This window comes from Pan troglodytes, chromosome 19 (assembly GCF_028858775.2).
Source record: "Pan troglodytes isolate AG18354 chromosome 19, NHGRI_mPanTro3-v2.0_pri, whole genome shotgun sequence".
Taxonomy (NCBI): domain Eukaryota; kingdom Metazoa; phylum Chordata; class Mammalia; order Primates; family Hominidae; genus Pan; species Pan troglodytes.
The window spans coordinates 91,560,433-91,587,568 of NC_072417.2; the positions used below are offsets into that span (position 1 = coordinate 91,560,433).

The 27,136-nt window shown below is 51.3% G+C and overlaps 1 protein-coding gene across 1 annotated transcript in view; it reads right to left on the reverse strand.

Annotated features, from left to right (window-relative positions):
* DNAH17 (dynein axonemal heavy chain 17) overlaps positions 1 to 26,602 on the reverse strand; it is a 150,898-nt gene extending 124,296 nt beyond the window's left edge. The window contains exons 1-16 of the mRNA XM_016933024.4: positions 26,477 to 26,602; positions 23,896 to 24,266; positions 21,942 to 22,135; positions 20,856 to 21,048; positions 20,545 to 20,644; positions 20,214 to 20,299; positions 19,520 to 19,645; positions 18,649 to 18,801; positions 18,438 to 18,524; positions 16,272 to 16,439; positions 15,887 to 16,003; positions 10,533 to 10,798; positions 9,563 to 9,758; positions 6,980 to 7,126; positions 1,560 to 1,668; positions 375 to 478 (exon numbers count right to left, since the gene is read on the reverse strand). Of these exons, the coding sequence (XP_016788513.3) occupies positions 375 to 478; positions 1,560 to 1,668; positions 6,980 to 7,126; positions 9,563 to 9,758; positions 10,533 to 10,798; positions 15,887 to 16,003; positions 16,272 to 16,439; positions 18,438 to 18,524; positions 18,649 to 18,801; positions 19,520 to 19,645; positions 20,214 to 20,299; positions 20,545 to 20,644; positions 20,856 to 21,048; positions 21,942 to 22,135; positions 23,896 to 24,240 (2,391 nt within the window). The 5' untranslated portion in view covers positions 24,241 to 24,266; positions 26,477 to 26,602. The remainder of the gene's footprint in view (positions 1 to 374; positions 479 to 1,559; positions 1,669 to 6,979; positions 7,127 to 9,562; positions 9,759 to 10,532; positions 10,799 to 15,886; positions 16,004 to 16,271; positions 16,440 to 18,437; positions 18,525 to 18,648; positions 18,802 to 19,519; positions 19,646 to 20,213; positions 20,300 to 20,544; positions 20,645 to 20,855; positions 21,049 to 21,941; positions 22,136 to 23,895; positions 24,267 to 26,476) is intronic.
* Between the last annotated feature and the right edge of the window lie 534 nt (positions 26,603 to 27,136).

Consider the following 27,136-nt stretch of genomic DNA (forward strand, 5'->3'; position numbering starts at 1 on the left):
AAGGCTAATGAAGGATTCCCCCAGTGCTCTGGAAGGAGCTTGAGTTAGAACTGTACTGCTTCTGTACTGAGCAATGGGCTCGTTCCCAGTGGGGGTGAGTCTTGGCAGATCTCTTTCCACCCCTTGCTACTGGCACTGGTCTGGCACAGAGAGGGCCTTGTGGAGCTCAGCAGAATGGAGCAGAACTGAATTTCACAGAGCAGCTGGGCCCTTTCTGCCCTGGGACCACTCTGATATCATCCTACCGGTGGAGAGCACTGCACGGCAGCTCCCACTGCACCCCACACATCGCAGCACTTTCCATGGGCCTCTACGCAGCCTGGTTTGCCCCAGGCCCCCACAAAGCCCCGCTCTGTGCTCTGCCCCTTGCTTACCTTCATAGCCTGGGAAATTCCTGCTATATTTTGTTTTGCCTTTTGCATCCTGTTCTGCAAGTTGTGCAGAATTTCTCGCACCTCTTGAATGTACTGAAACACACCTAAAATGGAAATATAAAGGAATCTTACAAAATGAACAATTCAGGCTGGGCGCGGTGGCTCAAGCTTGTGATCTCAGCCCTTTGGGAGGTCAAGGCAGGCAAATCACGAGGTCGGGAGTTCGAGACCAGCCTGGGCAACATGGTGAAACCCCATCTCTACTAAAAATACAAAAAATTAGCTGGGCATAGCAGTGGGCACCTGTAATCCCAGCTACTCGGGAGGCTGGAGGCAGTAGAATAGCTTGAACCCGGGAGGCAGAGGTTGCAGTGAGCCGAGATTGTGCCATTGTACTCCAGCCCAGGCAACAGAGTGAGACTCTATCTCGGAAAAAAAGAAAAAAAAAAAAAAACACAATTCGGCAGGATGAAAACTTTTCTTGGGTTGGGTTAACACTCATCACTATGAGACAGCCCCGGGAAAATAATCCTATTCTGGAACATGATTCCCAGAAGAAATCGTTGAGCATTCTCTGAAATGAAATGCCAAGGAATCACAAATATAGCGTCCCTTTGGACATAGGGTTTGGAAAATATGTGGACCCTTCGCCCCACGTAGCAGCCCCAGACTCCTCACGTTAAAGGGTTCCACCTCTGGGAGCATCAGAGATGGGGCCAGGGGGTCGGGGGCCTTCTGCCTCGTCCAGTGGTGGAATGAAGGGAAGACGAGGGACTCGTGACTACACTTCTTCCTACTTTGCTGACGTCTGCCCTGAGTTAGCCAAGATGTGCACCAGCTCTGCTCACCAGCTGTGCATGCTCTGTGCATGCTTGATAAACCAACAGTGGAAACTGGGCCTCCAGCAAGCCCAGTTTGGGAACCTTGGAAACTTCTTGGCAGTTCCCAGGGAGTCTTTGCCGGATTCCGTTTCTAAATGACACAGATGGGTTTTTTTTTTTTTTCTTTTTTTTTTTTTGCCTGGGCAGGCAGGTGGAAGTAACTATCCTTTAGCCCCCTTGCAGTTAAAGCAGATCCATGCAGCCAGGAGGCAGAAGTGACCACTCCAGTGGTGTTTGAGGACAGATGCTGGGCAGGTTGGACCCCCAAGTTTAATCCAATGTGGGAGGAATGTGGCCTCCGTACCTTCGCCATTCCAGAATAATGTCGTTTCAGCGCTCAATAACTTGACATCAATTGCTTCCAGTTCTGACTTTATTAGTAGAAATTCTACTGCCTTCACTGTAGTCTTTATCTGCAAAACAGAGGTGACAGGTTTTGTTCTGAGTCCAACCAGGTTTTAAATTGTTCTCTGGTAAGGACTTTTATTCCTCAACACCAACTAACACGGTTTGGATCTGTGTCCCCACTCAGGTCTCGTGTTGAATTGTAATCCCCAATGTTGGAGGTGGGGCCTGGTGGGAGGTGACTGGATCATGGGGACAATGATCTTATGAATGGTTTAGCATCACCCCCTCGATGCCGTTCTTGGGATAGTGAATGAATTCTCGTGCAATCTGCTTTTTAAACAGGTGTAGCACCTCCCCCACTCCTCTCTCGATCCTGGCTTGTGCCAAGTGATGTGCCTGCTTCCCCTTCACCTTCCACCATGATTCCCAGTTTCCTGAGGTCCCCCCCAGAAACAGAAACCACTATGCTTCCTGTACAGCCTGCAGAGTCATGAGCTAATTAAACCTCTTTTCTTTATAAATTACCCAGTCTCAGGTTTTGGTTTTTTGTTGTTGTTTCTTTTTTTTTTTTTTTTTGAGATGGAGTCTCACTCTGTCACCCAGGCTGGAGTACAGTGGCGTGATCTTGGCTCACTGCAATCTCTGCCTCCCGGGTTCAAGCAATTCTCCTGCCTCAGCCTCCCCAGTAGCTGGGACTACAGGCATGCGCTACCATGCCTGGCTAATTTTTGTATTTTTAGTAGACACAGGGTTTCACTATGTTGGCCAGGCTGGTCTTGAACTCCTGACCTCAAATGATCCACCCACCTTGGCCTCTCAAAGTCCCAGGTGTCAAGTATTTCTTTATAGCAATGTAACAGCCTAATACACCAACCAAGCCAATGATGATTGTTTTTTATTTGGAAATCGTATTTCAGGACACTCCACAATTTTTAGAATGACTTTTATCACTGAGGATTTATGTACAGTTACTGTTTTATGTTATAGTATTCCTATCTCTTTCTAGCCCATACCATGACTAATTAAGAATTAACTGTGTATAGGTTGGTGTAAAAGTAATTGCCATCTTTTCCATTACTTTTAATACATAAATCCTCAGTATATAATCACAAAGGTTTGTACTTGATTTCTTTTTATGATTCTAAGCCAAAGAAATACATGTGGATCACTGAGCATTTCTTGGCTCAGACCCTTTCCCTGGTCATCAATCTAAAGCTCAAAATCTTTTTTTTAATATAGAGATGGGATCTTGCTATGTTGCCCAGGCTGGTCTCAAACTCCTGAGCTCCAGCCATCTTCCCACTTCAGTCTCCCAAAGTGCTGGGATTACAGGTGTGAGTCATGGTGCCCAGCCTAAAGCCTGAAGTTCAGTTATACAACAGAAAACCCAGGATCTGCAGAGAAACTATTCAAGTTGTTAATGGATCAGTGTTAACAATAGTATAGTTTCTCACTTTGGGAGGCCGAGGCAGGCAGATCACTTAAGGTCAGGAGTTCAAGACCAGCCTGGCCAACATGGTAAAATCTTGTCTCTACTAAAAATACAAAAATTAGCCTGGTGAATACAAAAATTAGCCCAGTGTGGTGGTGTGCACCTGTAATCCCTACTCGGGAGGCCAAGGCGCGAGAATCGCTTGAACCCAGGAGGTGAAGGTTGCAGTGAGCCAAGATCGCACCACTGCACTCCAGCCTGGACAATAGAATGAGACTCTGTCTCAAAAAAAAAAAAAAAAAGTATAGGTTCTATATAGTTTTGTTCTAAGTTTGCCCTACTCTAAGAAATTAATTTAATGCTTGAAAACCTGGATTTACAAAACAGAACAAACAAGGGAGAAGTTTTCATGATTCCCTTAAATAATAAGCACCATTTAGGCCTAGGAATCTCATCGTACCAAGCAACGTCTTGTTTCATGACTTCTCTAGGACCCTTCTACATGAAGTATGGAATCACAGAGTTAAAAGTGCACGCTAGATGCTAATTTGCCTTTCAGAATAATTATTTACATACATTTTGGTACTTTGTTTTTTGAGACGGAGTCTCGCTCTGCCACCCAGGCTGGAGTGCAGTGGCGTGATCTTGGCTCACTGCAACCTCCGCCTGCCAGGTTCAAGCGATTCTCCTGTCTCAGCTTCCTGAGTAGCTGGAACTACAGGCGCCCACCACCAAGCCCAGCTGATTTTTTTATTTTTTGTAGGGATGGGGTATAAGCACGTTGGCCAGGCTGGTCTCGAACTCCTGACCTCAACTGATCCACCCACCTCGGCCTCCCAAAGTGCTGAGATTACAGGCGTGAGCCACTGCACCCAGCCCATTTTGGTGCTTTAAATACTGTACCTCCACCCATGCCTTCGAATGTTTTCTGACCATTAACTCGTAGGATAGGTGCGTAGGAAAGAGAAATAGAATATAAGAGCTGTTACCGGCTGAAAACCAGACAGAAGTAAAGGATGCATCTATAGGATTACAAAGCAAGACGATGTGTAGCAGGATTCCGTCCATCAGGGTTGGGTTGTTAAACAATGACAAGGACAGTAGTCTCTTCCCAGTCGAGGAACCCTGCTCTGCGCCTACACCCTACGTGAGAGAATCTCAGAACACACCTCTTTAGTGTGCTCGTGACTAAATCACGGTGCTCCTACCATACCTGGAGTCCAAAGCGGGAGCTCTTTAGACAGAATCTCACCAGCTGGAGAAAGGTGCTGTGTTTCTAATGAATGGACCATGGACAAAGATATTAGGGCCCCTGGTGATCAGAATCTGGGGAGCCCTGCCACGGCTGCCGGGGAGAGGAGCAAGATTCCGTCACCAAAAAAGAAAAAAGAAAAAAAAAAAAAAAGAGGCAAGAAGGTCAAAAGAGAAGGCATCAGTGTGATGACGGAAGCACAGGTTGGAGTGATGTGCTTTGAACATGAAATAATGTGGCCGTGAGGGGTAATTTGTCAACAGGACTGTGCCACAGGGTGCCCAGATTAAACATGGTTTCTGAGGTGCATGTGAGGTTGTTTCTGGATGAGATAAGCATTGGAATGGGTGGGCTCAGGAAAGCAGATAGCCCTCACCAGTGTGGGTGGGTCTCATCCAATCGTTGAGGGCCTGAATAGCACAAAAGGTGGAGGAAGGAGGAATTCACCCCTTGTTTCTGCCTCATGGCCTGAGCTGGGCCATCTCATCATCTTCACCCTTTGGACTGGGATTTACACCATATGTTCCCCTAGCTGTCAGGCTTTGGACTCAGAGTAATACCACCTGCTTTCCTGAGTTTCCAACTTGCAGACAGCAGGCTGTAAGACTTCTTAACCTCTGTAATTGCGTGAGGCAATTCCTCACAATAAATCTCCATATATACATGTCTATATCTCTGTCTGTCCATCCATCTCCATCCATCCATCTGTATCTATCCCCCCATCTATAGCTATCTATCCATTCATCCACCCATATAATCTATCCATCCATCTACCCGCTTTCCTATCTCTCTAGCTACCAATCTATCTATCCATCCATCCCTCCATCCTCCCATCTGTCTATCCCATTGGTTCTGTTTCTCTGGAGAACTCTGACTAATACAATGGCCATAAGCCCAGGAAGGTGCAGCCTCTAGACGCTGGAAAAGACAAGGAGACAGACCATCCCCTTGAGCCTCCAGAAGAAGGCAGCCCAGCGGATGCCTTGACTCCAGCAGAATGAAACAGATTCAGGACTTCCGACCTCCAGAACTAGAAGGTAGGAAATATGTGCCGTTTAAAGCCACTCAGTTTGTGGTGATTTGTTACAGCAGCAACAGGAAATGAACAGTGTCCAGACTGGCCCTGTTCTACTGTGGCTTGGGGTGGGGTCCAAAGTTGTATGGTACAAATGGTCGCCTTTCCCAGGGTATATGAGTGGAATCCATAAGAAAGGGTGTCTAGAAGGAGGACAAGCACAGTGACTGCCCGCTGAGCCCCACAGCCACGCTCTCCGGGCCCCTCCTGATTGTACAGGGATGTTTGTAGCAGCTTTATTTGTAAAAGCGAAAACTGAAAACAACCCAAATGCCCATCAACAGAGGAATGGATAATAGTGCTATATCCATGCGACACATTGCCACTCAGCAATAAAATTGGCTCAAGTTTAAAATGAAGAAGAATGGTGCTACATGCAACAACGTAGATTAACTCAAAATAATTAACCGAGTGAAAGCAGACAGAGAAAACAGAACACGTATGATACCATTGCCCTCCAGTTCCTGACTCGGCTTCCAGGGCCTCGTGCCAGGAAGGAGGTGCCCTCAACAAGCCCTGTGTTGCTGGACGGGACCGCCCCCCACCTCCAACAATTACTGGGAAGTTTTTCCACAGTCAACCTCTTGATTACTGCGTCAGATCCCTAGATCAGATAGATGCCAGGAATCAAGGCCAAAAAGGAGTTCTTGAACCAAAGAGCTGAGCAGGGACCGCCACCTCCTAGCCCCTCACACACAACTTCCTCATGATAATCCTACTCTGGGTTCCAGGAAATGCCCATCCAGTCCTCCCCACATTAACAGAAGTAATGGAAGCAATGTTGAATGACTTTAATATTATCCAAAATTTATTCAGGAGGGTAAATGGATCTATAAAGAATCATGTAATTGGCCAGGCTTGGGGCCTTATACCTGTAAATCCCAACACTTTGGGAGGCAGAGGCGGGCAAATCACCTAAGGTCAAGAGTTCGAGACCAGCCTGGCCAATGTGGTGAAACCCTGTCTCTACTAAAAATACAAAAATTATTTGTATTTTTACTACCGCCAGCTGGGCTTGGTGGTACACGCCTGTAGTCCCAGCTACTCAGGAGGCTGAGCCAGGAGAATCGCTTGAACTTGGGAGGCAGAGGTCACAGTGAGCCCAGATTGTGCCACTGCACTCCAGCCTGGGTGACAGAGTGAGACTGTCTCAAAAAAAAAAAAAAAAAAAAGTAACGTAAGCCAAAGCCCAGTGGGAATAAGAATATTCATCACCAGCTGTTCTGAGTCATCACTATCTTTGCTGCTGCTATTTGCATGAATAATGAAGACTGGCTTGAACCATGTCTAAATATTAAAATACACACTAATTTAATTCTGTTCCACTTGGAGATCTTACACCAGCAGTTGTTGGGTGACAACAAATGCTGGTGTAAGATCTCCAAGTGGAACAGAACAGGACGGCAGGACAGAGATCTCTGACTCCCTGGCTCACGAATTTATCCCCAGCACATACACATAGCAGGTACTCAGTAAGTATGCAGTGAATGAAAGAATGAATTTGAGTGAATGGGAAGATTTCCCAGGAAAAGCCACATCTCTGAAACACACAAACTGAAACTTGACAAAAAACCAAAACAAAGCTGCATCAGGAATAGTACAAACTCACCAACTCACCTCATTATACCAGCCAACGATGAGCTCCAGGTTGCCCACAAACTTCCGGAAAGTTTCGTTCTCTGAGAACAGACTCTCTGCACTGTCTGGAATCTCTTTCTGTTGCTGGAAATTCAAATACTTGACTTCTCTCAGAACTGCCACCAACTAAATGACAAACGAAGATCAAAGAACATGTCAGCAGGTCATGTCAACAGTGCAGTGTTCAAGCAACAGAAATGAGCATCTGCCCTGGGATGTTTTGACAGCCGGAGGGGATCTCAAAGTTGGTGGGAGGCAGTATTTGTTGGCAGGACCAGGACGTTTTCACCCTGTTGGCTGATCCTGAGCCAGAAAGCACTGACATCACCCTCATGGGTGGATGACATCACCCTCCTGGGTGGATGACATCATCATTGCATGTGTATGACATCATTGTCATCACCACGGGTGGGTAACATTATCCTTATGGGTGGATGATGTCATCATTGTAGGTGGATGATATCATCATCACCACGGGTGGCTGACATCATCCTAATTTTCTTATCTCTGTCCTCTCCTACCTACTACCCACAAGTGGTTTGGAGTAAGACTTCGGGTCTTCACTTGTTTCCTCCCTGGAATCTAACCTTCTGTTTTCTCTCTGCTTTCACCCGGTTATGACCTGAGATCAACAACAGGGACATCCCTTCCAACAGTGCTTCTGTCCACAAAGCTATTCTCAAAGTTGAGATAACCTCCATATTGCTGAATCCACTGGTCACATCACGGGCCTCATCTCATGGGATCGCCCAGCCGCTGGCACTCTTTCCTTCTGGGCACACAGTGTCCTCCTGGCTTCCAGGACACTAGACATTCCTGGTCACCATTATTAGTCTCTTTTGATAATCTCAAGATGTCCGTGATGGGGAGCCATAGACCTTGTTCCTTTCTCAATTTACCCTCAGTTGAATGAGGTGTGATGTCATCCAACGTTATAGCTGCCTTGACCAGCCAGCCCATTTGTCATCTCCGCTGAATGAGGTAATGAGATGTCCAATGTTGTGGCTACAAGTACCATCTCTGTGTGGGTGGCTCCCACGTTTATGTCTCCAACCCCAGCCTCTCTCGTGACTTCCAGCCTTCTGTATCCACCCGCCTACTCAGCTCCTCTCTTTGGATGTCCAGGTGACATCTCACACCCAACAAGGCTAAAGCACAGCAGCCCATCCTCCCCTGTGGCCTCTGCCCCACCTGCCCTCTTGGCCAATGGCAATTCTACCCGTCTACTCACCTGACCCCAAAACATTGGGACTGACTCCCCTCTTCCAATCACGCTCCATTTCCAACCTACTAGGAGTCCCCATGGCACTATGATCAAGTCCAGAAGCTCACCACCACCTTCACTGCTGCCACTCTGGTTCCAGCCACCACCTCCCAGCTGTCATCTCTTGCCTGGATTGTGCCAACAGGCTCCCAACTGATTTTCCTGCTCTTTCCTCCAGCCCCAGCTCCGTTCAATCTATGCACCTCACAGCGTGGAGAAGGGTCCTTTACAACTGGAAATCTAATCGCAGCACACCTCTGTCTGACACCCTGCAGGGGCTGCCATCTTGCTCAAACCAAACTCCAAGTCCCTCTGTGGTCCATGGGGCCCTTCCTCGTCACCTCTCACCTCTTCTCCTATGAGCTTCCCCTTTGCCCACTCCCCCGCCCCACTGGCCTCCTTGCTGTTCCTGGACTGCAGCAGGCTCTCGGGCGCCACCTGGCCTTTTCTTTACCCGCATGCTCTGCTGCAAGGCTGTTCCCTCCATCTCTGCTCAGCGGCACTCTGACCTCCCACAAGTCTCTGCTCACATCTAAAATTGCACCTGCCCCTTCTACCAGCTCTATTGATCTTCTTAACCCTTCCTGCTCTTCCTTCTGCGGAACCTGTTGCACCTTCTACCGTATCATACACTTGACTCCCTCGTGAATGCTAGCTGATCATCTTCCCCACCCTCCTGCCTGGAGGTCGGCTCTAGGAGGGCAGGACAGACAGCTCTCTGACTGTCTGGCTCACTAATTTATCCCAAGCACATACATGTAGTAGGTGCTCAGTAAGTATTCGGTGAACGAAAGAATGAATGTTAGTGAGTGGGAAGATTTCCAAGGAAGAGCCGCATCTCTGGTTTCCCTGCCTTGCCACGTGCAGATTGGGCAGCTCTGGGGCTGTGCTTGTAGGAATTCGGTTCCACCCTCTGCTCATCTGAACTTTCCGGGTTTTAGCCACAGAACCCACATCCCAGAGCCCACAAGTGTGAATTCTCCCCAGCATGCCTGCCTTGACCAGCCAGTGCATTTGTCTAGATTCGGCAAAGACTTTTTACCCCCCCAGTTGCAAATTGACATTTCTTCTTGGGATCACATGAACGCTTTCAAGAAGGTACTCATTGAAGCTATTGTCAAAGTTGCTTCTGCTTTCCCTCATGTCTTAAATATACCGTAGACACACTTAAAAAGCAAAGCTTTAGGCTAACTGTGATATAAACATCAACCTCCATAAATCCGTGCTGAGGGAACCTTGGCAGGCCCTCCCCCCGCTCCCAAGGAGCCTTTGACGCGGTCCCCACTCCTGGCACCCACCGCTTTGCTGAAGTTGACGTGGATGAGGTTGCTAGCGACGTCCCGCAGAATCAGCGGCTGCCCCAGGTTAAAGTGGCAGTCCTGGTCCACGCCCGCCACCCACCGCTGGTAGATCTTCTCGCGGTGGCACCTCAGCAGCTCCATCATCTCGTCATACTTCTGATAAATGAGCTTGGCCTCTGCTCCAGACATGACCCTGGAATCAGAGCGGGAAGGCGAGGCCCCACTAGATATCTCCTGTGGGGTGTCTTCGGCACGTCCCATCGTTGCTGCCCGATCTGGGGTGCCGAAGCGGCCGGCCACCCAATTACTCGAGGCTCACAGACTGAATATGCAAACAAGCAGTGGCCAGACCAAATGTTCAAATGGAACTCCGACCTGCAGTCTGCAGCCACCAGCCCAGGAGGCCAAAATAGAACCCACGCAGCAACCGGCTCCTGACCACCAGGCCTGGATGAATGACAGCCAGCCCCTCTCCAACTTTCCTGGGGCCAACTAGATGAAAGCAAATATGCCCCCCAGACAACCACATAAAAGGCCCCCGTCCTAGTCAGCTGCACCGGCCTCCCCAGGCCAAGCCGGGGCTCCCCTGCAGCCATCCCTGCGTCCACCGTGAAGCCTCCCCGGCCCCTGGCTGTCCAGGAGACTTGGCCAAGTGCACGCAACAGTGGCTCAGCCAGCTGCATACACAGCCTCTTCCTGTTCCTGCCTGGGTGGTCTTCATGTCTACCAGGCTGGTGGGCAAGGGTGGGGACCAGCCAGATTTCCCCTGAGCACTCCCACCGAGAAGGTGATCAGGGGAGGAGGGAGGACCAGAAGGGGTCTCTTCTGGGCTTTTGCTCTGGGAGGTAATGGTCTGGTCAACAGGAGGGGTGGTCCCGCTCGGGGTCGGGACAGTCCCTCTCGCTCTCCCGCACCATGGAGGCGGGGTGCCTGCCCCTGCCTGCCCCTGGCCAGGGCTGTGACTCACGGGTGTTCGATATGCTTCAGGTGTTTCATGGACACCTCCAGCCTCTCCTGCAGCTCCAGGCTCCACTTGAGCTGCCCGGCCACGGGAGGCATGTTTTTGTGGATCAGGGGGATGTTCCCCACCTCGGAGGCTGCCATCTGGGCATCGTACAAGATCTTAGCATTGTCTAGCTCAGCGTCAAACAGCTCCAGCATGACTGAATACCTGGGCGCCACCTCGGCAAGAATCAGGGGCCGCTCCATGAGGCCCCCACACATGTACAGGAGCTGAGGAGAAAGGAGAAGGGAGCCTCTTCACCACAGTCCCCTCCCCTTCCCCAGCCTGTGGCTGTGGACAAAACGGGCAGGGCCAACCTTCAGGAGCGAGAGAATGTGTACCTTGCCAAAACATAACAATCCATTGGAACCTTTGTGTGTGTCAGCTGGCTCAGTGGAAGCCTCTATGCTTTTCCCATTGACTTAGGCTGAGTCCCCAAATACTTGGCTTGTAATCCCACAGTACAAATAAGTCCAAGGGCTACAAGAGTTTTTTCTAAGCCCAGGAAAAATCAGAATTCTGGTAAGGAAGATTTAAACAATTAAAAAATAGGCTGAGCACCATGGCTCACACCTGTTATTCCAACACTTTGAGGGGCCAAGGCGGGAGGGTCACTTGAGCCCAGGAGTTTGAGACCAGCCTGGGCAACACAGCAAAATCCTGTTTCTACAAAAAATAAAAAAAATAAAAAATAAAAAATACAAAGAATACAAAGTGTAGGGGTGGGTTGCCCCTACACACCTGTGGGTGTTTCTCGTAAGGTGGAACGAGAGACTTGGGAAAGAAAAAGACACAGAGACAAAGTATAGAGAAAGAAATAAGGGGACCCGGGGAACCAGCGTTCAGCATATGGAGGATCCTCCATGGGGGATCCTCCATGGGGGATCCTCCATATGGGTCCTCCATGGGGGATCCTCCATGGGGGATCCTCCATATGGGTCCTCCATGGGGGATCCTCCATGGGGGGTCCTCCATATGGGTCCTCCATGGGGGATCCTCCATATGCTGAACGCTGGTTCCCCGGGTCCCCTTATTTCTTTCTCTATACTTTGTCTCTGTGTCTTTTTCTTTCCCAAGTCTCTCGTTCCACCTTACGAGAAACACCCACAGGTGTGTAGGGGCAACCCACCCCTACAACAAAGAATACATGAAACTAGCTGGGTCCAGTTTTTGTATTCTTTTGGGTGTGCGCTTATAGTTCCAGCTACTCAGGAGGCTGAGATGGGAGGATTACTTGAGCCCCAGAGGTCAAGGCTGCAGTGAGCCAAGATTGTACCACTGCACCCCAGCCTGGGCAACAGAGTGAGACCCTGTCTCCAGAAAAAACAAACCCAAAACAACTCCAAGTAAACAATTTTAAAATAGCCATAACGTTGCATTTATATACCTGGGCTTCTACTCTGATAAAGATAAATGAAGAAATATTTTATCCACAAGAAGAGTTCCTCTTAGGAAGAGCACTGCTGCTCTCAGGGGCAGCTGAGGCAAGAAAACCACCATCAGGAAACGTGTTTCGCTCTGAGAAAGCTCTGGGGGTCAGACCAAGTGGGAGGGGGACCAGAGAGAGGGAAGACAACCTCACACGAAACAGGGTCCCCCCCCCCGGTGCTGGGTGTGAGTGGGAAATCCGAGAGAGTTTCCCCGGGGCTGCCATAACCCACGCCCAATGGGGGCCAGACCAGCTGCGGTGAGCCTGAGTCTCAGACTTTCCCCAGACTTGGGTCTGAGAAAGGTGACCACTATCCCTAGAAATGGCCGCAGGAGGAAAAACCAAAACATGACCGCGAAGAGAGGGAGATTTTTCAGGCCCCCAAGAGTACAGATTTCCCAGATGCAAGATTGCGGCTATTTTTAAGTTAATTGTGTTTTTCAAAATTGTTCAAATCTTCCTTACCCAAATTCTGATTTCTCCTGGGCTTAGAAAAAAATTGTCACCCTTGGACCTATTTGTATTGTGGGTTGTACAAATGGAGCAGCCGTGGACTCTCAGGCAGACATGGAAACGCAGGTGTCCTGCCAGCTACCGCCTTCCTCCACGGTCGCCTGCTGACATATGAGGTCACCAGTTTCATTTGTTCAAAGCATTGACATGGGGCAGTTGGAAAAAAAAATGTTCCTCTTAATGGTTTATGACTATCCTGTAATGCAGGTAGATTGTTTTACTTGGAAGTCAGAAAAATAGTAAAAAAAAAAAAAAAAAAAAAAAAAAAAAACCTGAAGACCCATCATCCAGACAACCGACACACCTGTAATCCCAACACTTTGAGGGGCTGAGGCGGGAGGCATTTTTATTTTTCTCTGTCTTCCCATTTCTCTCTCCTGCTTTTCACGTTTATATAGTTTTTAGTTTAATGACTTTTGGAAAGGAAGCAAATTCTATTTTCTGCCAAAAGGAGATCATGTGGAAAATTGCTCTAGAACGTTCCTGGCTGTGTGTGAGTTGCTAATAATGAGAACTAACTCCGGAACAGGCAGGGGCTGGAAGGGACACAAGGGAGAGAAACCCCAGGGCCCTATCCTATTTAGAGCACAGGGCTGTCAAACCAGGGGGAAAATGTTCTTAGGTCAAAGAGAAACGTGAACAGATGGCGATGGAAATGGGTTACAAGAGTTATTTCTCCCCACTGCCTCCCTCCCCTCTGCTTTTCTTTGTTTTAAATTGAGCATAAACATACGTGAAAATTTTTAAAAAGAGATCTTTCTTTTAGAGCCCAAAAGCCCCTCTTGACCCTAACAGGTGCCAGGGATGCGGGGGAAAGCCTGGGGCGGGGTGACTGCATTTGTTCCTCGCTAGCTCCATTCTGCAGAGGTCGGGTTCGGTTTCTTCCAGGACCTCCTGGCTCCTCACAGGGTAGGGGCCTAGGGCTCCCGAGGGGTCACAAAGTTGAACTCGCCAACCCAGCTCCCTCCCCACTGCCGGATCCCCTAGTGAACCCTGGGGGAGGTTCAGCCCAGACCCATGCGCTGGTCCTTATCTGCTCTTCCCCTTGTGCCAAACTAGATGCAGGTGGCGGAATCTCCATGTTGGGGACAGCAAGACTCTGGGGACTCATCTGGCCCTGGCCGGGTGACCAGTTACTTAATTTTTCAGATTTTCCACATCAGAACAGCAGCGGGGAGTCACAGCACCTCCCCGTGGAGCCAGTGTTAGGGGTGCAGAAGCCAGCTGCCCGCCTGCCTGCCCAGCCCATGAGCCTGTGCCCCATCTTTAATTTTGGAGACCCAAAAGTGAGGTTTCCAAATGAAAGAATTGGCTCCATTGGGACCCTTCTGCGCTGGGGCAGTCCTGACGCTTTTGTTATCCTTCAGGGGCTCCATATGGAAGGCTTATGCTAGAGCGAAACTACCTCCCAACAACATTCAGAACAACCAGCCTCCCTTGGCAAGAGCCAGTTCTGCACTGCAGGAAATACTCAGAAGCGCCTGCCCTGTGCTAGGCTCAGTTCTAAGGGAACTCAAATCCAGTGCCTGACCTCAGGGAGTTTACCTTCTAGTCAGGAAGACAATGAACACACAGACATTAGTATACAAATGAATATGAGGGAGGGCCATTGTTGAGAAGGGACCAGCCCGGGGGCATTTGAGTGGAAGGAAGGAAGTGAGGACCCTGCAACTAGAGATGCAGCTACCTGGGGAAGAGCCTTCTGAGAAAGGGAACATTGCCAGATTCTTTGCTTAGCCAAAGATTCTCATCAGGGTCTCCATCCTCCACCATCCCGCAGGGGATGTCAGATTACCCTAACCTGCCTCCAGCTAGAATCTTGAAGTTGGTTTAGCCAGAATCCCCCAACCCCTGCTGTCCCCTCTAAGTAATTTTCTATCCATGGACCCCCCCCAACCCTGCTCCTTTGCTAGAAATTCCTACTTACCTGCAGTGTATTCAAAGTTGAGCTCCATCGCTCTCCCTATGCCTGTATCTATTGAGATGGTATAAATCGTGAGTAAGGTCTGAATCAAGTCAGCCTCATCTTGCTTTAGCAAGTACAACTGAATAATTTTTTCAACCACAGCAAGGAGGTGCTGTATTAATTTGCATTCATTGATATTTTGCCTGGAACACAAACTCGATCCAAGACTTAATTGGATCCTTAATTTGCGGAGCTTCAAACTCTCATGTATTTGCATTTTTGCAAGAGCGTTCAAAAGGGCAAAGGAAGATCCTGACGTTTGTGGGGGAGAGATCTTTGTCCTTAGCAATCTCAGCCTTGAAACCCTCCTGAAAGATGACCACCAGCCCAGGCTGCCCAGGCCAACCCAACTGCCTTCACAGTCATGGGAGCTGGTCCGGCTAAACTGTTCAGATCAGGGGCCCTGGAAGCAGTCAAGCCCAGAACTCACGGGCCTGGGAAACACAGCAAAACCTTGTCTCTACAGAAACAAAAAGTAGGCCAGGCGTGGTAGCTCACGCCTGTAATCCCAGCACTTTGGGAGGCTGAGGTGGGCGGATCACCTGAGGTCAGGAGTTCGAGACCAGCCCAACATGGCAAAACCCCATCTCTAGCAAAAATAGAAAAATTAGCCAGGTGTGGTGGCGTATGCCTATAATTCCAGCTACTAGGGAGGCTGAGGCAGGAGAATCGTTTGAACCCGGGAGGCAGAGGTTGCAGTGTGCTGGGATTGTGCCACTACACTCCAGCCTGGGCAACAAGAACAAGACTCCATCTCAAAAAACAAACAAAAACAAAACAAAACAAAAAACAAACCCCTTAAAACTAAAAATAGGGACCCCAGAGACCTCCCTTGCCCCTTCTGCCATGTAAGGACCAAATGAAAAGATGGCCATCTAGGAACGGAAGTAGACCCTCACCAGACACCGAGTCTGCTGGACCTCCCAGCCTCCAGAACTGAGAGAAATGAAATGTTTGTTTAAGCCACCCGGTCTACAGCAGTTTGTTATAGTAGCCTGCATGGACAAAGGCACTGTATAAATTCAGCTCAGTGGGCCAAAATCTGCATTAATTTTATTTTTACACCAACTTTACCTCTGTAACTTTCACTCCTTTTGAGTAGTGGGAAAACTGAATCAAGAATAAATGGTCCCCTTGTTTCTTAGTGAGCGTAAGAAGTATCAGTAAAATAATGCCATCTCACACTCACTTGCTCCTCTTCCTCTAGGATGTGGCAGTAAGAACCATCAGGAGCTACACTGGGTGTTCACGGCTGACTGACTCTGAGGCACAGGAGACGGGCCCTCCCTGCCTCCCTGGACATCAGCTCTACATGGAGAGGATGAAATGGTCTCCAAGATCGTTCTCGACATGAATCCACCACCACAGTGCCAGGCTCCAGATCTGCCTGCGTCTCCACTGCATGCTTACCTTTGCGGAGGACTCGATACAGCTGCAGTCATCAAATCCTTGGCAAAAGATCGTGGCCAGCCTCCTATCCAGGTCTTGGATTTTGATCTCAAAATCAGCATAATCACGGTCAAAATTCTAAAAGCAAATGGAAATGTCAACCTTGTAATCAGCGTGCAAAGCAAGCCAAGGGCACCCTCTCCAGCCCCTGCCCCGCTGAGAGGACTCGGGACTGAGGCGCAGCTGAATGTGCTGTCGCGGGGACTGCTCTACACAGTTTTCAAAGTGTTGGGATCACCTGGCACCTGCTTCCTCCGTGTGCCCTCCCATCACACCCCTAAGCTGGTACCGAGGCTGGTGCTGTTCTCACCGAGTCCAGTTCATCCAACCCTGCCCGAGGACCTACCGAGTCTCCAGGGTCCAAGGGATCATATTTGCAGTCGGCAAAAACCTTCACCAGCTCAAAGACCTCATCATAGATACGGGTCACCAGGCTCCCGAGGAGGTTCCCACGCACGCCCCCAAGCTCGATTTTCTCCAGCTTCAGAAACTCAATCGCTGTTTTATAGAGTTCCTAGTGGAGGAGAAAAACACAGTCAATTCATCTTCACAACCCAACTCACGGGTCCAGTTACAAAACCAGCTCTGACCCCAGGCAGGAGGAGCTGGGGAGCAAAATGTCCCCAGGAGACACCAACCATGGGGGTGGGAGGACACCCTCTGTGTCTGTGCTGTTCTTTAAGCAAATGTTCCATCCCCCGCAGAAAGAGGGGATGGAAGGAAGGGCTCTCTGAATTATCTATGAGGTGTGAATGAGGAGGAGCTGGAGAGGATGAGGTTTGGGATCCTGTCCTGACCCCAGACTGGCCAAACCGCATCTCTAAATAAATCACACTCTGCTGGGACCTCCGTTTTCTCCGCTGTGGGAAGCGGTTGGAATGGTGCTGAAGATTTCTGATGCTCTTGCTAAGCTTTAAATTCCCCGCTACCTGGAAGACCATCCTATGCAGAGTGCCGTGTCCCGAAGGTGATCCAAGAAGAAAGCGGCTGCAATGCCTGGATGGACACACGTGGAGAAAATTCTGCTTCCTCGCAGGTGTGGCTCATGCCCCCTCTCCCTGAAGCGCTCCCTGACTATTTTGGCCCATAGCAATGCATTCCTTCCCAGGGGCCCGGTCTCCCATCTGCGCCGCTTGTGTTTTCTTTAGTCACGTTCAGGCCCATCCCGTTAGCTGGTTCTGTGTGTGCAGTTCTTGTTTCCCAAATGAGGTCTCCAAGGCTCCCTGGATGCTCTTCTGTGCCCCTGCACCTACCAGGCACAGTGCAGGCAGAGTTTAGACTGGAGATCTTCCTGTGGACTTGACATCACTCCCCTAAACTGGTGCTGAGGTTGGTGCTATTCTCCCAGGTCCAGGAAGCATCAGGCCACGCACCAACACCACCCCGAGGAGACAGGCACCGAGGGCCAGGAGCTCTTGGCTCTTCCACCCGACGCGGAGGACACAGACAAGCTGGCATGGCCTGTTGTCAGGGGGTGGACAGCAAAGCCATTTCCTCCACCTCCAAAGTCCCTTCCTGCCCAGAATCTTCCTTCTGATTCAGAATCAGTCATGTGGGAACCAGAGCTCCGTGGCCAGAAGTGTGACTGCGACTCTCCTCCACATTCTCCGTCTGGGAGATTTCAGGCATTAGTCCGCGCTCTGTGACTGCAATTTTGAACTCCTGAATGGGCCTCCCTCCCCTGCCCCCCAGGAGGTGTAGATGAGAACTGGACAAGCCTCTCCCAAGCCTCTGACAATGGTGTCCACCCTAAAGTCAATGCTTTACAGTTCCAGGATGATTTTCCCCCTTGTTAAGGATGTGAGTTATACAGTTATATGTGCACAAAGTTTTTAAAAATTACACCATGCAGAAGATACAAAAGGCAAAACTTTCTTGCCCTACCCCGTCTTGATCCCTCTCATCTCTTCTCTCCAGAGCCCTAGAAAAAACCGCCTTGAAGCTTTTTTTTTGAAACGGTCTCACTTTGTCGCTCAGGCTGGACTGCAGTGGTGCAATCATGACTCACCACAGCCTCAAACTTCTGAGCTCAAGTGATCCCCCCTCCTCGGCCTGCCAGAGTTCTGGGATTACAGGTGTGAGCCACTGGGCCGGGCCATGCACCATTTTTAAGTTTTTATCTGCTGTGCGTCACTCCTTGTATCCACATGGTGCTTGCACCGGGGCCTTCATAAGTCTCCATTTGTAAAAATTGAGTCCCACTAAGTGACTGCTGTTGGCCCCCGGGCGTCCTGAACGTGGGGGTTTAACTTATCAGTAACCTGCTGATGACAGGATGCACGAGATAAGGGGAGAAGCACCCGAAGTGGGTCATTTTTATTCTTCGCTAACAGCTCCGGCCACGGCGGATGCTGCCGCAAAGCCTTGGTTTCCCCATAACAGATGTTTGGGCCTGACTTATTTTCTGCCCGGGGGATTATTGGCAAGGGGGGTAGGGATGGACGCTGCAGGTGTCCTAGGGTAGGAGCAGTCTGGGAAGTGGAGGTCAAGATGCACCAAATTCTGTTTTTACCTCAATGGTCTGGATGCGCCGGAAGAAGGAATTTATCCTGGAAAAGGCAAGAGAAGAAGGGAATTCCCAAGGCACGGGCTCTTTGTCCTTAAAGGAGAGAAAGAGAGATGAGGCCGCGTTTGCTTCAAATGTCCCAAGTTTATCAAATATCAGGGCCCATATGAACTCGCTCTTGTCCTGCCTTGGCCCTCACCCTGCAAGGAAGGGGTACCTTAAAGAAAAGCTTCATGTTCACGCAGCAGAAGTCGTACGTCTGGTAGAGCTCCTTCAGCACGTTCACAGCCAGGGAGATGCGGCTCAGGACTTCCTCGATTTCACCTTGCAGGCCCTTCAGCACCTCTTCCGGACTCAGGAAGGTTCGCGTCTGGGCAAAAGAGAAGACAGACATCTAAAGCTCCGACAGGCCATTTGGGGTGACGTCCAGGCACGCCGCCTGCAGGACCTGTGATCTGTTCTGACATATGGATATCCGAAATAACCCCTCCTATCTGCCCACTGCTGGGCCGTTTTTAGGGGACCAAGCTGCTTCCCCTCCTCGGCCCCTCATCCTTTGCCAAGGCTGCAGCATAAATGGGTGGGGGTCGCAGATGATGAGAGGCCCTCCAGGGACAGGGGACCCCGGTGCCCTTCTGGTCCTGCAGACGGGGCCACAGCATGGTTTTAATATATAGAGGTGGCCCAGGGATACAGCCCTTCAGCTCGAACGCCATGGCTGGCTAGCAGGTGCTTATGAATGGGAAGAAGGAAAAGAAGTCTCTGCTAAGGGAGACGGAAGGTGGTTTGATGTGCGATTAGAGAAACCCACAAAGCACTAGATGGGTCTCGGGGTACGGGGACTCTCAGGGCAGACCTCCTGCTCCGCCCCCGTCTTCCCTTTCTTTTCCCTCAGTACCCTCCCCTAGAAGAACTCTAGGTAGCCTTGAAGAGGGCTCCATCTCAGCTCGGGGCCTGAAAAGGCTTGTGCTGACATCTTGGCCTGCTTTCAAACTGCTGGGGAACACGGGCAGCAGGAAAACAGTGAACCGGGGAGGGGACCCAGCCAGGAGGGGAGGAAGGGGACCCAGGGGCCAGGGGAGGGTTACCATCTGGATGATTTGGTTGCAGAACTCCTGCAGGATGACGATGATCCTGGCAGGTGTGTTATAGTACTCAGAGGTGGCCCAGATGAAGCAGATGGTGTCCAGCACCTTGGCAATGAAGGTGGGGAGCTGGGGGGAGACAGGCCCAGGCACACTGGAGGGGACTGGTCGCTGCACCTTATCCCGGCGTCCCAGCCCTTCCCTTCCCATGGCTCTCACTGGGTATCCAGCAGAGGGTTCCCAAAGAGGAGGGGAGAGGCAACTCCCTAGGCCCACACATCTGATGGCAGCCAAGAAACCCACGGCCCCACATGCCTTGAAGAAACAAGACCCAGGCCGGGCATGGTGGCTCACGCCTGTAATCCCAGCACTTTGGGAGGCCGAGGTGGGCGGATCATGAGGTCAGGAGATGGAGACCATCCTGGCCAACATAATGAAACCCCATCTCCACTAAAAATACAAAAATTAGCCGGGCATGGTGGCACATGCCTGTAATCCCAGCTACTCGGGAGGCAGAGGCAGGAGAATCCCTTGAACCAGGGAGTTGGAGGTTGCAGTGAGCCGAGATCGCGCCACAGCCCTCTAGCCTGGTGACAGAGCGAGACTCCCTCTCAAAAAAAAAAAAAAGAAAAAGAAAAAAGAAAAGAAAAGAAACAAGACCCTCCCCACCAAAGCCGGCTCTCCCTTGCCTGCGCACCATCGTGAAGTCGGCTTGTTCCATCTCCTCCAGCAGGATCCGTAGGGGCTTCAAATAGAGCACGATGTCATTGGCTTCCTTCAGCCCTGCACGGAACAAGAACAAGTGCCCACCGGTAAGAGAGCAGAAATTGCTCAGAAACGATGCGGGTGCGGCTCCATGTGCTGAGACCTGCTCCTTCAGGAAATGGGGCCTTTCTCAAGTGGAGGGGGCTGAGAAAGCTGCTTGCAGAGGGAGGCCAACGTCCTAGGGTTGGTGACAAGTCTGACCCAGCCCTCCCAGGAGGCACAAACAGCTTCGTGCAGAACTCATGGCAGGGTCACAGGCTCACCTTCAGTGACGTTGGTGTAAACGTTTTGCAGGGCTGGCCAGTAGCAGCTTTTGGCTTTCTCTAGGATCTCAACAATCTTGTTCACTTTGGGTCTGTTTAGCTGAGAAGGGGAGTGAAGATCCACCTTTCACTGACCTGGAAGACCCTAAGGCGAGGCCAACCTGACCTTGTGGCTGGCTGGAGCTGCAGAATTTATGCAGGTCATCAGAGCCCTCAGGACTCCTGGGAGGTTGGCACTGGGAGGCGGAGAGCTCGGCCGGGTCGCCCAGCTGGGGCGAGGCTGCAGCCCCACAGGAGAGAGGAGGCCGTACCTGCTCATGGATGCACTTGAGGTTCAGCAGCCGAGCGTCCCAGAACTCGAACTCCACTTGGGGCAGGGGGTGCAGCCCATCCAGCAGCGCCTGGGCTGAGTCTTTGCTCAGCACATCCCGGATCTGGTGGGACCAGTCGATGATGGTGGTTTCGATGGCGTGCAGGAGCAAGTTGTCCAGTGAAGAGGGGATCCTGCCCAGTGGAAGGTTGGGGCATTGCTCTCATGGCGACACACACGTGGGTCCCACCAAGCTCTCCCATGAATCCTTCTGCCCACCAATCCCAAACCACCAGCAGCAGCACTGTCTGGTCTCATGTCCCTGGTGCCTCCAGCCACCTCAGGGAGGCTAAAGAAGTTCCCAAGACTCCCAGCTAGGAAGAGAGCCCAGGGAAATAATGGGTGTGGTCAGAGATGCCAGGGCCTGGAGGCGCTCACCTCCAAGGAAGAGGGAGAGAATTAAGTAAACCCTATTTAAACCCTATTCAAGATGGCTCCCCTGGTGTCACCACCAGACATGGTGCTTGGGGCTTTGTGAATGATCAGTGGAGGACTTGCCCACATGAGGCAAAATATGGAACTAATTGTCACGAGGGTCTCACATATCAGGGCGGTTGCAAATTGTGGCAAGGCAGGTGCGAGGGGACACCTTGGAGTCCCTTGGGCTTCCCAGGGCCTCTGGGGCACCGCAGCCTCTACACAGACTTGCATGTACCTGCTGAGAGTCCCTCCCACTCCCACTCACTGACCCTGTCCCGCATCTTAAAGCTGCGCCTCCTGTTTCCTGGCCATGCTGACAGGTGGGACACCTTCTGCTTGCTGGGTGGTGACTGGACTGGCACACATGCGTGACCCGGCGGGGTGTGGGGTGCAGGTGCCAGAGCCCCAGGAGCTGCAGAGCCTGCTCCCTCCCTGCCCTGGTTTCATCTTCCTCAGTCTCAGCACCACCTAATGCACCACCTTGCCCTGCATTTCCCTGGCTTTAACATGTGAAGCCACTCTGCACGGAAACAACGGGTCGGGGTGGGGGTCAAGCATGTGCCACTTCCCCACCCAGCGGCAGCCAGAAGCAGCTGGGCCCACACACCTCTCCATGGACTCCAGCGTGCCATCCAGGCTGCCCAGGTGCTCCGGGATGGGCAGCAAGGTTTTGCCTTTGATCTTGCCGCTCATCACAAACATTTCATTCTTCAGCCTGTGGACCTGCTTCACGATGTCTTCCGAGACCACCTGCGGCCATCCAGCCATGTTCTCACTTTGGTTTAACAGAGAAGAGAGGACCTAAAAGGAAACACTTCTGTGGTTCCGCCCCCTGTGCCTTCACCAGCTCGGCAACCGCACAGAGCCAGGTCCCCGGGGGTTCCAAAGACCCGGTGTCTGGAGCCCTGGGAAAACTGGGTCCTTCTTCCAGGAGGAGGTGGGGCCGGTCATGGAGTTTATACCAACTGCCCTGTCCTGGTGGTGCCAAAGCCATCCCCAAGCTCTTGCACCCATAGCACACACTCCTTGCTAAAAGCCTAGGAGGACTGTGATGGGTCAAACTGTGTCCCCCAAATCCATCTGCTGAAACCCTAACTCCCAGCACCTCAGAATGTGACTATTTGGAGATAGGGTCTTTAAAGAGGTGAGTAAGGGCTGGGGGCGGTAGCTCATACCTGTAAATCCTAGCACTTAGGGAGGCCGAGGCAGGTACATCACCTGAGGTCAAGAGTTTGAGACCAGCCTGGCCAACATGGTGAAACCTTGTCTCTACTGAAAATATAAAAATTAGCCAGACATGGTGGCATGTGCCTATAATCCCAGCTATTTGGGAGGCTGAGGCAAGAGAATCATTTGAACCTGGGAGATGGAGGTTGCAGTGAGCTGAGATCACACCATTGCCCTCCAGACTGGACAACAGAGCAAAAATACTGTCCAAAAAAAAAAAAAAAAAAGATGAGTAATTAAAATCAGATTACTAGGGTGGGCCCTAGTCTGACGGGTGTCCTTACGAGGAGGGGAGATTAGACATGCACAGAAGGCCAACCACATGAGGACCCAGGGAGAAGACGTCCATCTGCAAGTCAAGGAGAGAGGCCTTGGGGAAAACCAACCCTGCCGACACCTTCAACTTCAACCTCCAGCCTCCAGGACTGTGAGAAAATTTCTGGTGTACAAGCGAAGCACACAGGCCCATGTGCTGCAGATGAGAAGAGTGATGACCAGGAAGGATAAGGCACCCCCATTCTGGAGGTCTGAATCCCCAAAGTGTGTCCCCCCCCCCCCCACCGACACAGCACCTGCCAAGGGGAACAGCGGAGGGACACATAAAATGACACTCCATTTTTTCCCCTTTCTTAACTCAAAGTCTCAAAATTGGAGAAACCTATCTGCCAGTACTCAGTCCCCACCTTCCCAGGCCATGGGCAGCAACCGTACCCGGCACAGCATGGCAGTCTCAATGCTGTCCAGAGAGAACAAGGGGATGCGCGGTGCTTCTCAGACTTCAAGGGCATGAGCACCACCTGGAGGTCTTGTTAGACAGCAGATCTGTGGCCGGGCATGGTGGCTCACGCCTATAATCCCAACAGTTTGGGAGGTTGAGGCAGGAGGATCGCTTGAGCCCAGGAGTCTTGAGACCAGCCTGGGCAACAGGCTATTTTTTGGTGAGACCTCATCTCTTACCAAAAAATACGAAAATTAGCCAGGTGTGGTGGTGCATGCCTGTGGTCCCAGCTACTCGGGAGGCTGAGGCTGGAGGATTGGTTGAGCTTAGGAGGTTGAGGCTGCAGTGAGCTGTGCTCCCACCACTGCACTCCAGCCTGGGAAGCAGAGTGAGACCCTGTCTCAAAAAAAAAAAAAAAAAATTTAAAAACCAAAAGCAAGCAGGTCTGTCTCAGCAGGTCAGGGTGGACGGGGCCCGAGCGCCTGCATTTCCAATCCCTCCCCGGCTCTGCAGCTGCTGCTGGCCCAGGGACTCCAGGCTGAGCAGCAGGACTCAAGGCCGCTCCCAAGAAGTCGGCCGTGCTCGACAGCCCGGATGGCAGCCTGGACGCACTCACCTCCTCCACCACCGCGATCAGCTGGTCCACGGGCGTGGGGCTGATGTCGCCGTAAAGGAGCCGGGCCCTGTAGTTGTCCTTGTTGATGTTCTCGGGCTTTGTCTTGATGAAGTAAACCCCCTTGGACTTGAGGGACTGGGGGAAGCCCAGGCAGGGTATGATCATGCCGGCTGCATTGAGCGTCAGCACCAGCACCTGGACGTCGGGCTTTTCAAAGAACTCTGTGAACAGGGCCACGTTCTCCTCGGCGCCTATCAGCTTGCTCCACTTGTCTGGCTTGAACTTCAGGACGATGGAGGCAACTTCCTCCAGATACTCTAGTCTGACGTCCGGGGCCATTGTCATCTTGGCCTTTCCTTACACTGTGGTATCTGTTAAGAGTGCAAGAAACAGGTACGAACTGTCTCCCGGGCTCCCCAATTTCCCACCCATCCCTGGCACCGCAGGAAATCTCTGTTTCCACCGGAGCAGGAACAAAACGGTTGGGAGTGTGCAGTTTTTAGCTGTGGATGAGTTGGGGTGGGGGTGCTTTAGCCGGCGCTGGCACCTGCCCCGGCCCCGCCATGGGGGGTGCCCCGGGAGTGAGGCTGCCCAAAAGTGGTGTGTGCTTACACTCCTGTGACCATAAAGTTCAGAGGATGGGAAAGAGAGAGATGAATGCTGGAGAAAGAGAGAAAAGGAAATGGCCGCAACCAGACAGTGTGAAGGGGATGGGGTAGGAAAAGGCAGAACAAGAGGCTGGAGGGTCAGGTTGAAAGGTCCTGGGAAAGCAATAAAAGATGTCGCAGCCCCAGAGTATGTGCGAAACGCAAGAAGGAAGCAGACCCCACATGCAGGCAGTGAGGCTCAGCGCTCAGTCTTAGCCCCAGCCGTGGTGCACCTTAACTTTCACCCTGCTCTGCACCCTCCCTTTCTCCCTCCAGCCCCCAGCGTGCGCCCCTAAAAGAATCGAGCTGCAAATTCCTGACAGACCCCTCGCAAGCTGCTCAGATGCTCGGGGGTAGGGTTAACTGGAGAGTTGGGGGGAAGGGATCCCCTTAAAGAACACCCTGAAGTCCCAAAGTTTAGGCAAGTGAGGTACTTACAGAATTTAAAGACACACCCAGTCATCAAGAGAAAAGGCATGTCAATATTTTTAAACATCAAAATGAGTGCAAACAAATTTATGATGAACAAAATATCAAAGTTTCAAATAAAGACAGGCTCTGGCAAGAGGCCTGGATTGGGGGCCTTGGAGGCGAGTTCTGCAAGGGCAGGGTTGAATGCAAAGGGTTGCCTGATGCTGTGTTTTCATCACAATCTGGGAGGTATGCAGCTCCTGAATTTCAAGGGGAACCCTGGGGTACTCAGCTGCTGTGGGGGTCCGTGGGCTGGGGCTGGCCTGCTCCAGACCTGGCAGCTGCTGAAAAGCATCAGGGTGGACAGATGACGTTGGAAGCACTCACAAATTCTGCCTTTTGGTTTGACCCAAGCTATTGCTTTTAAGTTTGTAACAGCCTACAGTTCCCCAAAAGACATGTAATACCACGGAACAGGTTGTATTTCACCCTGGCCACTATATATCGGCAAAACAACTATATGATGGGAAGCAGTAGTGGATAGCATTTGGATGCTATTCAAATGGTCTGAGATTTATTCAAGGCTCCAAACATCTCTGAGAGAGGACTTGGGGAATATTTGGCCAGCAAATGGCAGAAACATGGCGGTCCACGAGCAAAGCCACCCGATTCAGGCACATCTGTGAAAGAAAAAGGGGACACCACCAGGCAAGTAAGAGGAGCACCGCGTGGCGTTTATGGAGATGACTCGTTCACCAGGTTCCCACAGGGCTTTCAGCATGCTGCTGAATTAATCTCCACCCAGGATCTCCGAGACCCGGGGACGCGTCATGTCCTCATTTCCTAGGGGGATCAGGAACTCAGGGGAGCCCGAGTCCTGGAAGGTTCCTGATTGGAAGTCTCGCCAAGCTGGTCAGGCGACTGGACTGGAGGGAAACATCCTCTGGTTTACTGATTTTGTGGATTTGGGCTTTCACAAAGTCATCTTTTCTTCCACGAACGGCATGGGGTGGGCTGCCTCCCAAGCCATAACGTGTGGGCTGAGGGGCCCCTACACCCCGCAAGTTTCTTGCACAATCGGGAGGTCTCATCTCAGGCTCCCACCCAGCCGTTTCCTGGGCTGAAGGCCAGGAGGTCCCAGTTAACAATAGGGTTGTCCCAGGCCATGCTTCCGGAGGGGCAGAGACGGCTTCTCTGGGAGGTGGCCCATGCCCCAGGCCTTCAGGACTCCACAGGAGGAAGCTGGGGCTGGAGGCTTCCAGGAGAAGCCAGGGGGCTGAGGCAAGGCCTTCCCAGGAGCAGGGAAGAGTCTGGAGCCCTGGAAGAGGTCAGGCTGGTACGTGGCAGCCAGCCTCGGGGGCCCAGAGCCATGAACAGCTCCCGGTGGCGAGCAGAGCCACTTCTGGGGTAAGTGGAGGGTCTGCTGTCTGCCAGGGCCTAGGTCCCACCTCCATCCTCTGAAGGCCTCCCTGCTCCCTCCACCTTGGCCTCCGACTCCCCCAGCATGGTTGAAGGCCGCTCACCAGCTGAAGGCAAACAGCTTCTCCCACAAACTGATGAGCAACTCTTTCCCAAACCAGGAAAGAAAATGGCTCCCTTCCCTCGAGGGGCTCCAACTGCCACATAACTTCTGGAAGTCTCCTCACGGTACCTGGGGCTTCTAGAACCTTCCCCTTGGGACCCAAGTAACCAATGATAGCGCAGCAAATGAGGAACCAACCGTCACCCCACAGTGGAAAGGCTCTTAGATGATCATTTTGAGGGGAGGTTGGAGGGGGGACAGGGTCACGCTCTGTTACCCAGGCTGGAGTGCAGTGGTACAATCATAGCTCACTGCAGCCTCAAACTCCTGGGCTTACGTGATCCCCCCACCTCAGCCTCCTGAGAAGTTGGGACAACAGACGCACATCACCACACCTGGCTAATTTTTGTACTTTTTGTAGAGATGAGGTCTCACTCTGTTGCCCAGGCTGGTCTCAAACTCCTGGCCTCAAGCAATCCTCCCAAAGTGGAAAGGAAGACATTATCTCTGTTTACAATAAGGTGATCTTGTATGTAGAAAATCCCATGAAATCCATAAAATTGTAGAGCTAATAGAGGAATTCAGCAAGTTTGCAGTATACAAGATATTTGAAAATTAATTATATTTCTCTGTAATTATATTATGAACAATCTGATGATGA